The 16887-nt window shown below is 33.8% G+C and overlaps 2 protein-coding genes across 2 annotated transcripts in view; one reads left to right on the forward strand and one right to left on the reverse strand.

Annotated features, from left to right (window-relative positions):
• Positions 1-10321, forward strand: part of LOC145303535 (death-associated protein 1 homolog) — an 81492-nt gene extending 71171 nt beyond the window's left edge. Inside the window, exons 3-4 of the mRNA XM_080144998.1 lie at positions 4638-4692; positions 9998-10321. Of these exons, the coding sequence (XP_080001124.1) occupies positions 4638-4692; positions 9998-10111 (169 nt within the window). The 3' untranslated portion in view covers positions 10112-10321. The remainder of the gene's footprint in view (positions 1-4637; positions 4693-9997) is intronic.
• The window catches only part of LOC145303534 (actin-related protein 3), a 403282-nt gene that overhangs the window by 327583 nt on the left and 58812 nt on the right, over positions 1-16887 (reverse strand). The window lies entirely within an intron of this gene.

Genomic DNA, 16887 nt, shown 5'->3' on the forward strand with positions numbered 1-16887 from the left:
GCATCCAGTTCCGCCAGGTTGATGTGTGATCATTCACAGGGCACAGCCAGCACGCGTCTTCAATTACGTTTTCACGTTGCTCCAATAACATTCCCAATGCCAAAGAACTAGCGTCAACCCACACATTCAGTGTCCCCATCAACACACCATTCTCCACGGGCAGGGTCCTCCTTGTTAACTCTCTCTAGGGTTTCCGTCGTCATCAGAGTTAGAAGAGCATCATCAAGTTTCCCACACAAGGAAAAAATAGTCTGCTGCGTAATAACATCAGGGATGTTTGGAATCTCACTGCCACGCCTCCATCGTAAGGTACCGTCTTTCCCGCAAACGTCCAATCCTGATACCCATGCTCCATCCCTCAGACGTTCGGGATCCTTGCACTCCAACCCGAATTGAGCTAACTTTTCTCTGACGTGCGACGCAGATTGTATATCTTCATTGACGTACACATCGTCAATATAGGCCGATGTTGCGTCCTCAGTGGTCTTTTCCTGGGACAACACTGCATTTACAATGGTCTTCATGATTTGCAATGTCACATTCAGCCCAAAGCCAAGTCGAGTAAGGCAGTATCTCTGACCCCGGAACCACACTGTCTGGAACGGCCACAATGTCTCATCCACTCGCACCTACAAATAAGCCTTCCGCAAGTCTACTATAGACACATTGGAGCCCTTCTGGCGCCATTCTCTCAGCTTGCTGGCGCACACGTCAGCATCGGCAGTGTACGTCTCATCTATTGAGTTCACGATAGTCCAGCACCGGACGAACTTTTGATTGTTATGCTGGACTACCGCCATTAAGGGAATCAGACCCTTGGGTGGTCCCAGCTTGTTGGGGTAGGGGATCAGCCATCTATCCTGGATCCATGCCTCAAGCTCCTTCTCGTATTCATTACGGGTCTTGTCAGGTATCGAGTACTCTGCAATGCTATTCTTGAGTTCGGTTGGCGCCCTTCCTTCTGTTCACTTCCACGATGCAGTCCATGCTTTTTGGTGAGGGTCGTAGTCCACCTTAAAATCAGGCCGATCAATGTGAACTGCAGCACACACTGGGGTTTCCAAAAATCGCACAGTCCCATATCTTCTGATAACAAATCCCTCCCCCCCCTCAGTGCCTTAATAGCATCATATCCCAACAGTACATCGAATCCCAGCAAATCCCCTCACATCACCAGCACATTAATGTCTGTGGCCACACCAGAGTCTGTGTGGACAGTTCCAGCTCCACAGCAAGCTTGCGTATTGCCACCTATTGTGGTTACTTTGATGTTCTGCTTTGTCCAGTTTCGACACAACTTGGCATTCATGGTGTGTGAGCACCCAGAGTCGAGAAGAGCTGAACAAGGCACTTGGTCCACGTACACATTTATTGTCGGTTGCGCCTCAATTAAATCTTGTCCGACAAACAGGGCGGCGCTAACGTCCTGCCCCCTGATGCATTTCCCGCACAATTTTGGGATAAATGTCCATAACTACCACATTGGAAACAGCGCGGGCGCCCCCGCCCCTTGTTAGTACAATTTCTTGCGAAATGGCCTCGCTGGCCGCAGCAGAAACATCTCCCATTGGTCGTGGGTCTCAAACTGGGACTCTTTTCAGCATTAGTCTTGGCTGCCTGCACCATCATTACAACCAGTTCCCTCAGGTCCTCCTCATCCCTGATAATGGCTCGAGCGCGTTCCAACAAATGTTCCATGTGCGTTACAGATATGCTGGTGGAAGCCCTCAACAGTTGCTTAACATGGGTGGGAAGGCCGGCCACAAACGCATACGCCAGTGTCTGCTCTGACACTCCATTGCCAAATAGAACTGCAAGTTTCTTCAGCTCCGCGAAGACGTCCACGGTTTCTCCTGGTATGAGCTTCCTAGAGGCAAATGTTTCATAGGCCGTGCAGGGATCCATGGCAAATGCCTTGTATAAAGCATTTTTTATACAGGTAACATCAGCCTTCTTCACGGCACTAAGTTACTGATATACACTTAGGTCGCCTCCAGCCAATCTCAGGGGAATCACGGTATGCACCCCCTTTACTTCACAGAGGTTGCAGGTCAGCTCAACCCTTTCGACCCAGTCGACAACAGAAGTGGATCCGTCGAATTCGGTTATCAGTTTTAAATCAAACTTTGCCTCAGCCATAGTTGTCCAGGAAAAGAGACAAAACGAAATCGCCGAAATAGCTTATGACCTTCACCGAGGTGCACGACTTGACACAAAGAAAACAGCTTCTTAATCAACTGCTAACGCACGCGTCACTGTAACCTCCAATGACAACAACAACCTTCTCACTCGACCTGCCTTTTATACCACTCTCTCAATCCCTCCTCTTGCGCATGCGCCCGGAGATTCCTGACAACCTCGAGACTTCCGCTTGCCTACACAAGGCACAAACATGTGGGCGTTTGTTTTGTTAGTAAGTACTACATATACGTATGTTACGGATTTGCTCCTAGTCTAGAGGTAACGGAACATCGCAAACATATCAATGAAAAATAAGAGTAAAAAAAACTTATTTGAAAAGAAAAACAAATTTTTATTAACAAAGAAAAATAAAATAAAAAATAGTAAAGAAAACAAAATATCTAATAAGCTGATGATAATCGATAGTGTAAGGGAAATAATTCTGTTTTCTAGTTATTTCCTTTTTAATAGAGGTCAATGTTTTTATAGTAATGTTTGTTTTTATCTTTAGACATAAATCCTTTTTGGTCAAATATAATTCAGAAAAATCTATATTTACCAGTTTTTGATGAAAGATATTTCTCTGTATCTTGTTTGGTTCATCTGTTATTTTAACGACTCGAGTTTTCTTGTGTTTTCCTTTGGTTGGAGTTATAATAAGTGGTCGCCTCTCATTGCTCCTAACGTCATGTTATAACTGATTATAATTTGCGGTTGTCCGCTATTTATAATTATCAATAGAGACGGTTCCAGAAAGAACACAAAAGAATACTTTTTTGTTCCATCTTTTGAAAGTCTCCAGAGACACTAAAAAAGACGTTTTTCATTCAAATTCTTAATACTTTTTATATTATTTTATATAATCTTTTATTATTTCCTTTTAATTAAGTAATTTATTATTATATAATATTTTAAGTATTTTTATTTTATAATTTATAATATTAATAATTATTTTTATTATGTTATTATTTGGATAATTAATATCTTTTGTGTAATAAATCATAATTTCTTCATATTATAAGAGGAAAATATATTATCCCATGATAACATACACGTTTAAGAATGGCCTGTTTTTTATTTATTTTATTATGTCAAAATTTACTAGCACAACTACCTGGAATTGTCTGAGTATCAATATTTTGAAACTTAATTGTAGAATTTAAAAAAAAAAAAAAAATTTCATTAGGTGTTATAAATTAAATGTTGCACATTTCTTGAGGGGGGATTTCAATGTGAATAATGTTTTTAGTTTTTTAGATTTTACAAAATCTTTAAACAATTTAAAAAAATTTTTTTTTTTTTTTTTTTTTAAAGCATGTAATGCATTTCACAGTTGATCAGTCTGTAACAATCTTGGTAATTTCAATTTGCACCAGAAAAAAATGTTTTTTCCATCTATGAGAATTTTTTTAAGTTTGGCCCATTTTTATTACTCTTTTCACTAACCTTTGCTGTATTTCTCTTGATTAAGCCAACCAGTAAAGATGTTCCAATTTTTAAAAAATTAACTTGTTTGTTACTTTGGTTTATCAATCCAATTGCTATTTATGTTCCTTACATGTGACTGGGGACCACTTGTGAATTTCATGCTCTCATGAAACTTCTACAAAAAATACCTGTCTCAGAACAAATAAAATGAATTCACCCTCAAACAGAACAGTTTTAAAATTTAATATAGAATATGTAGGATGCCATTGATGTCCCCTCCCCCAGTTGTTAGGAAATAAGGGAAAAAAATATAACAAAATAAGAGGTAATAGGTTTATTGGGTGAAAGAAAGTGTGGTTTATGGAAAGATGATAGAAATTTGTTCACTAAAGTAGACAAAGTAGAGCTGAGGTGTGGTGGTAATCAAAGTGTGACTGTGAATGGGAACAAAGACTTGAGATATATTCAGAATCAGTTTTATGATTGGCAAGGTGTATTATGATTGGTGGGGAGTGGTTTGCAATGTTTTACGACAGTCTAGTTGAGGACTGTCTGGTTTACAACAGTTATGAGTGTGATACAGTGGAAGGAAGATCTTAGCTTGGGCTAGGTTGGGAGAGCTTTGGGAGATCAAAATGAGCTGACATCAACTAATGAACTCGGCCGCGACAGAAAAACTAAAATGTGGACGTTAGAGCTTGGAGAATAGTTTCCAATGATGGTGTCACACACACATGCAGAACAAAACTAATATTTACAGAAAGTGTTAAACTCTGTGCTTTTCTTTGTTGTATTTCTTTTACATACTTGAGAACCTGTATGCACCCCTTAGCAGCCACAAATGTAAGAGACGATGGTATGGTCATAAGAAAAGACAAAGAAAAAGGCTACAGTACATAATGTTGAGGGTAGAAAGTTGTCAAGTGGGGGGGGTTATGTGGTCTTGCATATGGACATAATTTGTTGCATGTGACTTATTAGTATAATTGTACCTGCACCATTAATACAATATAAATTTTATCTTTCAGTACAAAATCAGATAAGAAAAACCAGACAATTGTTATTTCTGGAGCTGTGATAAAGGTATGTTTTATCTGTTTTGGTTAGTTTTTAAATTTCAATATTGCCTTATTTGTATGAATAATACAAGTTAAAACTTGTTTGACTACTGTTCACATCTTAAATGTTATTCTCACGTTTTAGCTTATGTAACCTCTGACCTTATTTAGGTGCATCTTGTCAAACTAAAGAATCTGTAAAGAATTTCAAAATGTATGGGGTAACTTGCTCTTGTTCCATCATACATGATTGGGTAGAAGTCCTTAAGTAATTGTAACTTTAGTCTTAGTATCGCTTGTGTTGAGGAATGACCCTTTAACCTTGAGAAGATTGTCACTCAGAACTGATAATTTCTTAGCATTTATATGTTACAGCACAGGTCGTTAACTCCTCTTTGAAAAATGGTGTGATCTAGATACTCCTTTGGACTTTTTCCAATTATCAGGGATGCAAATTCTTCACATTTTAACAGAATTATTTTTTGTAAATCAAGAAAGGACACATTTTTACTAAGATCGCTAGAGCTTACTATGAATGTGAGTTCTATGTTGTTTTAATCGAAATCCACTTTTTTTTTTAAGAAAAAACAAATAAAATGCTGATTTCTGCTAAATTGCTTAATCCTTACCTTTGTTATCTTTTTCTTTTCTCTTTTTGCTTTAATCCGTTATTTCACAAAATTTTTTTTCTCTTTTCATTTTGACTTGCCTACTTTTCCCCTTTTATGACACTTCCGTTTGAAAAAATCTTAATTTTTCGATGAAGGCTAACATTTATAACGGACCATGAGAATATAGGAGTTTCATTTCATCACAAAATGATTTTCTGCCTTTCTTCCACAGGTGCACTCTATCTCTTAATTTTGACTCTTTTTCATTAACTTATTTGTAAATCTGCTTGTTTTGTGTTTATCAAGATTGATATTTCACTAAATTTTTTTTTTTTTTAAATTACTTCAAATGTTTTTTTTTGCTAGTATTTATCAATAGCACATCATCTGAGTTGTTTTTGTGCCACGTTTTCTACACACGCACACATACGCGCACGCCATCTCCATCATTGGGAAATTCACTTCATTATTGTTTACTTTATTTTTTTTTTTCTCTTAGTTACTCATTTCAGTGAATTTAAAAAAATCGTCTGTAAGTGTGATTAGTTATTAGCATTTTGGATTGATTTTATGAATTTTTTCAGAAAGGCAACTAGCCAATGACCCCCCCCCCCCTCATGCCAAAAAAGAAATCCAGATTAATTTCCCATTGGGGTTAAAGTAAATAGCACAAAAATAAATAAATGAAACCAACTTGAATGATGTGCTTGTGATAAATAGTAAACAAATAAGAATTTGGATAACAGATGAGCATATTAAAACTGCATTGAATATTACTCATTCTGCTAACACTTGGAATATTCATTCATACAGGACACAAAACTGACTTTACAATCTAGTGGGAGATGATCTCTTCTCATCCCTGCAGCCCCTTTCATGCAGACACCTCTCTATCGATATGTTTATAGTAGGTGCTTGACAGTTTCAACCCCCACCCCCTAAAATATTCATGGCAAGAACTCATCTGGTTACAATCACGGCAGAAAATTTTCCTTTCTCTATCTCTTTCTCTATACCGTACCAAAAACCAATTGCAACTTCCATGAACATAGTTTCTTTTCTAGAGACTCATATCTACTTCTCAGACAACTACAATATGATCATCTTCAAGTCTAATGTAAACAAATATTTGCTGGACCATCCTCTTGAATAATTATTTCTTCTGAAAACTTCTGATTTCATGGTTGCTTCAAATTCTCATATGGTGGCATTCATTGTCCAATCAACAATATCTTTGTCTTATCTTCAAGTGGTCATGGGTCTTGATAAGCAGGAATCGATTAGTAAATAAAATAAAAACAAAAATAACATAGTCTACATAAACTACAGGACCTTAAATTATTAAATTTGATGTATGAAGATGTTTATTATAATAAATAGTTCATCAATGTTTGTTTTTCTTTTTTCTTGTGTATTTTAATATAATCAGGGCTCTACGGACAAATTTATTTTTAGTTGACCTTTGACAACTAAATTTTTTCGTTTACTAGCCAAATAGAAAAGTTACTAGCCAAACCCACATGATTTTTAGAATATGACATCTTCGTTCTATGGCGAGTATGTACATCATAAAAATTTTTTGTGTTTTATTTTTAATAAGTGTAATTCTAAATATATACTGAATTTTATGTTGATACTTGAAGGTATAAACATTCGAATTTCCTCAGATGTTTTTTAAGCAGCCTTTGTTAAAAAAAAAAAAAAAAGTGATGTTTTGTTAAACTTTTTATTGTTTATAATAATTTGACTTTGTTCGTTTTATTAAAAAAGTTGAAAAAATATTTTTCACTCAGTAGCGAGTTTTGCAAGAGTGTCGGTGAAAGAAATACAATCGCCAAAAGATAAGTGTTGCCATTATTTCTAGTTGCCACTTTGAAAAATCATTCGCAAATGCGACTGTTTCACTCGCAATGTAGAGCCCTGATAATTAATTAAAATATACTTTAATTATGGGATTGAGTTATGTTTATTAGGTTAGTGCAAAAATGTTTTTTGGTGTTTAACTTCAAAAAATCATAACTCCTTTCATAATAAACTTTATTAATCAAAATAAGAGCCATTAGAATCAACATATTTTTGCCAACGAGAATCAAGTTTATTTATTCCATTAGCATAGAAATCCAGAGTTCTGGAAGCGATGAAGTAATTGAAGGCCGATTTGGAATCTCAGCTTCTGAAGCATTTTTTCCTGCAGAAAGTTATCAAGAAGCTTGAAAAAGTGATAATCGGTGGGCAAGAGGTCTGGTGAATATGGCGGCTGAGGCAGTCTTGTAACCCAATTTGTTCAACTTCTACATGGTCAATTGAGCATTGTCATAGAGGAGAATGGCTTCAGGAAGTGTTTGGGAGCTTCTCCGGCATCCAACCATCTTGCTGATTGTTGTAAAGGATCCACTTCCCGTCACAATCCACTTGAGAAATGGGTTGTTTTTGTTGTGCAAAAGGAGCGTAGAAGTCACCTCAAAACGACAATTCTTTTTTATTGTTCAATTTATGTGGCACCCATTTATCCAACACTTTTGACTTTGTTATTTGCTTTACATGGCGAACAACTGTTGAGTGTTCGACCTAGAGTTTAACAGCAATTTCCCGTGTTGTTTTGCGAAGATCGGCTACAATTTAGGCTTTCAAATGTTCGTTATCAACTGCAGTTGGTGGGCCGTGACCATCTTCATCTTTGAGGCTCTTATCACCATTGAGAAATTTCTTGAACCACTATTCTGCCACACGTTTGTTAGTGGTTCCTGGGCCAAATGCATCATTGATATCACGAGCTGTCTTGGCAGCTTTTCAGACTCTTTTTAACTGAAACAAGAAAATCATGCGGATTTGAATTTTATCCATGCTGTCGTAAAGCCTGCAAAAAAAAAAAATGAAGAGATGGAAAATGGTAACAAATAACACAATTCAATAGAGCAAAAAATGATATATAACATGGCTCTATATATAATATATATATATATATATATTGATGAATTAAGAAATCATATGTGAAAGTAACATGTGAGAAAACGATATTGCCTTTGCACCAACCTGATATAAACAATTAAGATTGATTTTTTTTTTTTTTTTTTTTTTAAATTACTTGCAGTTTATAATTAATTGAAGTAGTCCTTCATTTCTCTCTTAGCTATTATCTATATGTTGGTCCCCTGATTTATCGGAGAGGGACCTATGTTTTCTGTGGCATCTGTTAGTTTGGACAATTGCCAGATAATCGTCCATTAGTTTTTCTTGAAATTTTGCCACAAATTCTATTTCATTAAATAGATACACACAGTAAAAAAATCTTTTTTTGTGAAAATTCCCGTTGTGTCCCCAGGGACTCAAAAGAGATAAAAAATGCCCCCAAATGACCAAAGAAAATGACGTTTTTCCTCGTAACTTTTAATCCATCGATTAGATTTTTCTGAAACTTGGCTAAAACGTGGAGCCCATTGTTCTTAATATAAATCCAGTATGGGTGACCCTAGTAAAATTCTGGTTCACATGCCTGGGGACTTTCAGTGCTAAAAAACGCCCACTTTTGTGGCTATTTATCATATTTCTCAAGAAAAACTTCATATCTCTGGCTATATAGTGGTTTTTCATGATGGTCAACTCAAATATACATTTGTTAAGGCCTGAAACTACACCATTATCCATTTACACTGGGATTCGACGTCCCCAAGGGCTCAAAAGAGGTCAAAAATACCCAAAAATGACACTTTTTGCCTATAGCATTTGATCAATCGATTAGATTTTCCTGAAACTTGGCTAAAATGTGGAGGTCATTGTTCTTAATATAAATTCAATATGGGTGATGCTGGCAGAATTCTGGTTCGCATCCTTTTGGGACTTTTCGGGCTTAAAAAACATGAGTTCTTGGAGCTCTTTTTTCATATTACTCAAAAATTTGATATGTATGTCTATATAGTAGTTTTCCATGGTACTGAATTTAAATATACATATGTTAAGGCGTGAAACTGCATCGTTTGTCCATTTTCACTGGGATTCGGTGTTCCCAGGAGCTCAAAAGGGGTTACAAATGCTCCCAAATTGCAAAAAATTTACACTTTTTACCCCATAACTTTTGCCCCATCCATTGGATTTTTCTGAAACTTGGCGAAAATGTGAAGGCAACGGTGGCCCTTCACTTCTCACATTCATCATTTCTTCACTATTTTTTGTGGTGTCCTCTCACATGCAGCACCAGGGTGGGACCATGCACGTACGGCTTGTTTCTCTTGCCCTCTCCTATGTTGATTCAACCACTCTATAATATCTCTTAATATTTCTCTCTGAGCGTTTAAAGAAAAGGTGACTCTTTAGCCTTTGTAATCTAATTTACATGTGTTTGTCCACATCACACACACACACACATATATATATAAATGAGATGGCAAAATAACAAGTTTCTTTACTTCTATGTAATATAATAAAGAAAAATAATACTTCAATATGAAAAAAAAAATGAGTATTTTAAATAATATCTGTTGGTATTATTTTCTATAAGCAGTTTTTAAATGTGGCTTATTTAAATTTTTTTCGTTACCTAAATGGTGAAAGATTATCTGCTCTTTGTCGTGACTTAATGAATTACAGGTAATTTGTTATATCTAAAATGAGCTGAAATACTCGGCATACTTCTGCATAATGATAGCCTAGAAGTAAAATTGCTTATTTTATGGATTTTTTTTTAAATGATTCATTTAAAATTTTGCTTTTTTTCTTTGCTAGGGTAACCGTGACTTTTCACCAGACAATGCAAAGATATTTCATGAAAAGCCTCAGCCAATGCATGATAAGCGACCTGTCAACTCTCAATATATAATCCAACAACCAAGGAAATAGAGATGATGTTATTCTGCTCATCTATTTTGAAACCTTTTGGATCTCTAACGTTTAGAGGGATGTTGATTCGCTGTATTCTTCTTCACAAGATGTGAAAATGTAGAGAAAATATGAGGGATTCGATTCTTGGAACGTTTCCATTTTGGATTTTTCCTAAGAAGGAATTGAAATGGAAAAAAATTAGAAATAAAATAATGTGGTTTTATTTCATCATTTTTTTTTTTTTTTTTTTTTTTTACCAATGTTTTAATATTTCAGTAATGGCAATTAACTTTTATATTAAATTTAAAAAGTTTGAAATCTTAAAAGTTTAATTTTATAGTTTCACACATTTGTCTTCAATCTCAGCAAGTCTGAATATTGCTATAACAAACTGCAAGATATTAGGCAAAATCTTTTAAAATGGTAAATGAACATAAATGGAATAAATATTTTTATTTGGTATATTTATTTTTAAGGAAAATATTATAGTATCATGTCCTGATTTTTAATGTTGGACACAAAATAAAACCTAACTTGTTGAAATGGGTTGATTTCTAGCAAAGTTATTTACTTAGGTCTTTCTGGTGATATTATCAGTTTTAGAATTTAAATAATTAAATTAAAATTGTCATCTATCTCTTATAACGTATAAAATTATCTTGTGAGTTGTAGGAACAGCAACATCAACCCCCACCCCTCCTCATGGAAGCCTTTTAACATGAGGAGGGCAGGGTGGAGGCCTTTAACTATTTTGTATCTTCACTAAAAAGTTAGACTTGAGTAGCATTTTAACTGACATATTGAAATTTGATATTGAACCGTCAATTTTCATTTGTTATTGTTGAACAATATCATTGACACTAAAATATACTTTATTACGTTTTTTGTAATCTTTCCTGGACAACTGGTAATGTGGAAACATTTGTCAATTATGACCAAAATAAAATTAAAAACTCGGCATGTTTTTTATTTGAACCATATAAAGAGTTTTCTCCCTTTATCACTAAATTTTTTTTCTTTTATAAAAGTTTAAAAATGTGAAAATAAAAAATCAAAGGAATTTCATTGCAATCTGGATAACAGCAGGTAAATCTTAGTTTTGAATAGTTATTCTCTGTCAACTATTCATTTAAAAGTTTGGGAGGCGATAAAATATTTCCTGTTAACGATTTCTGTTGTGTAGATAGAATTTGATTTCAAAGCGTTTCAAATTCTTATTTGATTAATTCTGTTGACATTATTTACATTTTGATAGCAATCCTCTGGAATGTCAGTTGAAAAATCGTGAAATAATTTTGCCAAGATAAACCCATTTCTTCTTAGTTTAAAAAATATAACCTGCCAATCATCCTCACCGTCCATTTAGGTTAAAATAAATTTTTTTAATGAAAAGAAAATGCCAGATGTTTCCATATCTATGGGAGTGGTCATAGACTCAGTTGTTGTAAATAATTATTCTGCCATGTTTCATGCTTGCTAATTCTTGTTGCGGAAGATAATTGTAACAAAATTTATGAATAAAAATGGGTCAATTATTTAAAATGCAAATGTGTTCCAAAATAATTGTTCTTTACATTTATTTCTGTTAAATTCTTTTTTCTTACTATAAAGAAACTGTTAGAAAAATGTGTCAGCAAAATGATTATTTTAACAACTATAGTGTTTTGATCATATGTTAACATGAATGAAATAATCCACACACACACACACACACATATATATATATATATATCTATCTATATATATATATATATATATATATATATAGTCCTTTTACTTTTTCCCTTTTGCAGATAAACTGAAATTTGGTCAATATTTTCTTAAACCCAAATTTCCAACATTTAAATATTAACATTTAATTTTTTTACAACAATTCAACACTTTGGAAATAACTCATCTGCACAAATATTATAATAATAATAAATCCTTATTATAATTAAAGTCAATTCAATTTGGGATCAACATTTCTGATGCCTCTTGTTATCATTGATTTTATTTCAGAATCATTTCATTTGAATTTATACTCAAAACAAAAGATGGGATCAAAGTTATAAAATCTTTTTAAGATTAAAATGAATCAAAATCAAATGGTTCTTTTCAGGTTAAATAATGAAAATTTTATTTTACTTGTTATTTTGAATCCATTGTTTTACCAAAATGAAACTATTTTTAGCCATTTAAATCCTTAATAGTTTGCAATAACTCTGCATTCTATTGCAACTAATTTATGAATTCAGTTGAACCAATTCTGATGTAAAATGAGATTTTCAACTCATTTTGACCCATTGTTCTTTAATGCAACTAGAAAAAAATGATCAGTTTTTTAACAGTGCCAGTATGTGTATAAATTAAAAAAAAAAAAAGTTTGTTTTTTTATATATGGGTAAATTTTCATAAACACAAGCATGGATTTGGTCAATATTATCGATTTTTCTTCCATTAAATTTTTTTTATTATTTTTGCTTACCTTCGTTAGCAATGATTATGTAATACTTAAAACAAACACTTTTTGCTGTTATGAATGTTTTTCCTTTGCCAACAGACAAATGCAGTTATATATATATATATATATATATATATATATATATATATATATATATATATAAAATGTGTATGTCCTTAACATATCCTTTGTGAAAATACAAACTTACATTTTTTTTTTGTGTTTATTTGATAATATTTCTCAAACATGTATTTTGCTGAGTAAGTGTAAATACTTTAATTTTCACAGTCAGCCTTTTTGGAAAATAAAATGACTCACAAAGAAATAAGATTTTGTCTTTTTACTCTTTCTTGTAACAAATTAACATATTTTTCATTATATATTAGGTTGATGCAAAAATGTCATTTTGTGACATGAAGTTGGACGTCAAAAAACATTTTCGCATCAACCTAATAAAACTTGCATTTCTAGTTAGTTGGGATATTAGGCTATACACAAAATATGACTAGTGTACGTGTGTTCCAAATTTTATTGAGTTTATACAATTGATAATTCGGTAACCATATACCAATAAATTTTAAGTCAGAATGAGATGACTTAAATTCAAAATTACCATCTTTTGTAAGTGGGCATTCATATATGATTTTAACAAAATCAAGATGTGTTGATTTTGTTAAAACTATATATATATGTGTGTACTTTTAAGGATTTAAATTATTTTCAAATCATATTCCAAATAAAAAATATGTACTATATCCCAGTCATTTGCAGGCTGTTGATTTTCTTTTATACAATATAGTACAGAATTTCTTAAAACTGCATTGTCAGAATGGGATTTCTTGAGGATTTTTATTTTTATTTAGAAAAAAAAAAAAAAAAATGGAAATGACCCCCCCCCCCCCAAAAAAAAAACGTGTTTAATAAATATATAAATACACACTACCAAATATATTCTCCCTTCAGTTGCATATATTTGCAAACCTGGGCAGATGATATATTAGTGATCAAACATATATTTCACTGACCTCCAAAGGAGGAGTTAATGACTAAGTGGATTCTATCATGATAAACAAACTTCCTACCAAAGAAAAGGTAATGCTTGATGATGAAGAAAAACAAAACAAAAAGTAATCCCTAAAGGATAGTATTAGGAGGAACAAAAATGTATACGGTGACCCTAGGATATGTTTTTTTCGTGTTACGATGTGGAATACAATGTTTTTCCGGCCCATAATTACAGTATTTTCCTTGCCTTATGGTGGTATTTATAATATTATTTGGTTATATACATGTGTATTATATACTGTATTGTATTTTATTACTAATTTTTTTTTTATCCTGGGGTTCTTCTGTATAATGCTGTGCTGTCCCCTCACCCCCATCCCCCACAGAGAAGGTAATGTCTGGGAGCAATGTATTATGACGAATTAAAGTATACTACATTATTCCTTAAAGGTGGAGGTAGAGTCTGGGAGGATCTCCTCCTCCTTTCAAGGAAAAAAGGAAGCGATAAATACTGAGAGGATGATATCTTGATGAACGAACATATATTACACTATCCCCCAAAGGAGGAGGTAATTCCTGGTAGGATGGTATAACAGTTGAGCAGATATTACACTATCTGTTCAAAACAGTAGGTAATATTTGGAAAGACCCACCACCACCAATAAAGAGATGGTAATGCCTGCATGTATAGTATCATAACAAAATTCCTCACCCTGAAATAAAAACTGACTTTGTGACAATAGAACAGATACCACCACCACCACCCTCTTTAAAAAAAATGTAATTACTGGGAGAACGGTCTTATGACAAAAGAACCCGACACTATATTACGCATTTCTATTAAAAATAATACAATAATAGATTAAATTCGGAAGAGAGGGACATTCATCTGAAAATGCCTGGTGATATAAACATAATTCAAAGTTTCTTGGCTATTTATTTATGTACATATTTATTTGGAAGAAAATAAATCAATTTGAGAATCTTAAGTCAGACAAGCCCTAGAGTGAATGTGGTATTATGGTGATGGAAGACTTGCTAGGAATAGCTTAGATGGTCATAAAGTACAGTAACAAGGATAACTATTGCCTCCCTTCCCTCTCCCCACACTTTTGAATGCCTTGTGTCTAATTTATTTATGATTTGTGTACAATTTTCATAAATAATTAATTTTTTTCAAAGTGTGGTATCTGTTCTCTGATTGTAGCTTAAAGTTTGTATCTTTTGGGCTAGTTTGCCATCTTCCCCTCTCTTATGGGGTTGGAATACAGTAACATCTTTCTCTTATTTAGCATTTTATTACTTTATTCTGTCTTTAAACCAGGGTGTGCACAGACTTGAAGTCTTTGAATTTTGACTTTTACCTTAAAAAGGCCTTATTTCTATTCTTACCTTGAAAAACCCTTAAAAATATGGAAAATTTCTTGAATGGCCTTAAAAACTGTATGGACAAAGGTCCAGTAAAAATTTGTGTTGAAATCTATATGTCTGTGAAAGTGTCTGTCTGTCTACATTTTCCTACACAATAACTCTGTCAATTTTCAGTCAGACTTTGATATACAGGGTAGTGAGATTTGGGAAAATCTTTAATCGGTTTTCGGCCAGAAATTTGGCTGTTAGGGGTCAAAGTTCAACGATTTGACCTTGAGAACTCTACCAAACTCCTCCGACAATTTTGGGACTAAACACTTGAAATTTTAGATATAGGTTCCTTGGACATGGATCTAACTTAATAACTTGATTTGAGCCCAAAACAAATGTTATGGGGTCAGGGTTAGGGGTCACGGTTAAAAAAAAATTTGACCTCTGTGGTCTCTACCAAATTACTCAGATAATTTATGGTTTAAACATTTGAAATTCTGCATAAAGAGTATTCAGAGATAGGGCAAGCATTTTAATCGGTTTGGGTAAAAAATTTGAGCTACAAATATAAAATCTATGTATGTATGTTTGCATATCTGCCTAAAGCTTTCGACAGAGGTGACGGATTTTCACAAAATCAGTATCGTTTTGAAGCTCGAACCTTCAAATGACAAATACCGAAAAATTGGCTTAAAACATTAATTTCTTCACCCTCAACTGGGCACTTTTCAACAGGGATTGGTCGCTTTTTTCGACGATATTTTCGAAAGTCATACCCTCTTTTTGATTATCTAGCCTTAATTTAAACCTACGTCACTTCCAGTTTGACAACAAAGACATCATGTTTTTTTCACATTCTTTTCCTCCTTTGCAGTACGGGTTCAAGCCTGCCTTCCTACTACCACTTTTTTTTTTTTTTGCTCAACACACACCTCCAAACACCCGGGCAACGCTGGGCACCCATGCTAGTATTAAAAATAAAATTGAAATAAATACTATTAAATTACTTATTAAGAATACCATTAAAATATTTTTTAGATACTGAAAATAAAATCGAAATACATTGTTCTGAAATTGTATCGTATTGTGGATACAAGAGTTACGTCTACCATAAGTCGTTTTGTGATAAAGATTCAAATTCTTGTCTATTTTTGTTCTCATTTAATAGTTACTTTTTTTTTTTTTTTTTTTTGTGGAGGCAGAGGGGTGGGGGATTAGTAGTAGCCGCCATAAATAAAATTAACTCCTCCCTCCCCCAAAAATGTTTTCCTTCCTTGCACGGATGGGACTTTCCAGTGGCGACCCTACCCCACTGCAAAAAAAACGCTGTAAAGGGAGTTAATATTTGAGATGAAGTAAAAAGCACTTAAAACTACTTAACACCAAAATATGATGCAGGTAAGTTGCAAAGTAACTGTTATTGGCTATGGCAACATTCATTTGTTGTATATTTGATTTTTTACCCCTTTTTCAAATCTCTATGGATGGTAAAATAAACCCCAAATTGTTTTGAGAAGGCCTTGGAAAACTTTGAAAAGCCTTGAAAATCGAACCCTGCTTTATGTAATCATTAAACCTTTCTCTCCTCTTACTAGATATTTCTCCTCTTCCTTTCTCAGTTCTACTTTTCTCTCCTGCACTTTTTATGCTAAAATTAGCTCTCCAAGTACTTCATCTTTGTGCTGGTTGAAATAGTGATTCTTTTTTATTTTTTTTATTGTGGTTCAACCAAAGGAAAATGGGAGGAGGAGGTGAAAAAAAAAAAAAGCTACCATTACCAACAAGGAATACCAAGGAGACAATGTAAAAGGGATGATAACACGCAATTTGGTGGTGCTCCATCCTATCCGTTAACGGAGGCCAGCTCAGCTCTCTCAGAGAGTGGGTCTTCTACTAAGAGTGAGAGCTCCCTCATCGATGGAGCATAAATGGAACAGCAGCATCCAATGTGGTGATGCCACTTGTGACTGAAGTAACTCTGCTC

Source organism: Euprymna scolopes, chromosome 19 (genome assembly GCF_053919585.1).
Source record: "Euprymna scolopes isolate OS-2025 chromosome 19, ASM5391958v1, whole genome shotgun sequence".
Taxonomy (NCBI): Eukaryota; Metazoa; Mollusca; class Cephalopoda; order Sepiida; family Sepiolidae; genus Euprymna; species Euprymna scolopes.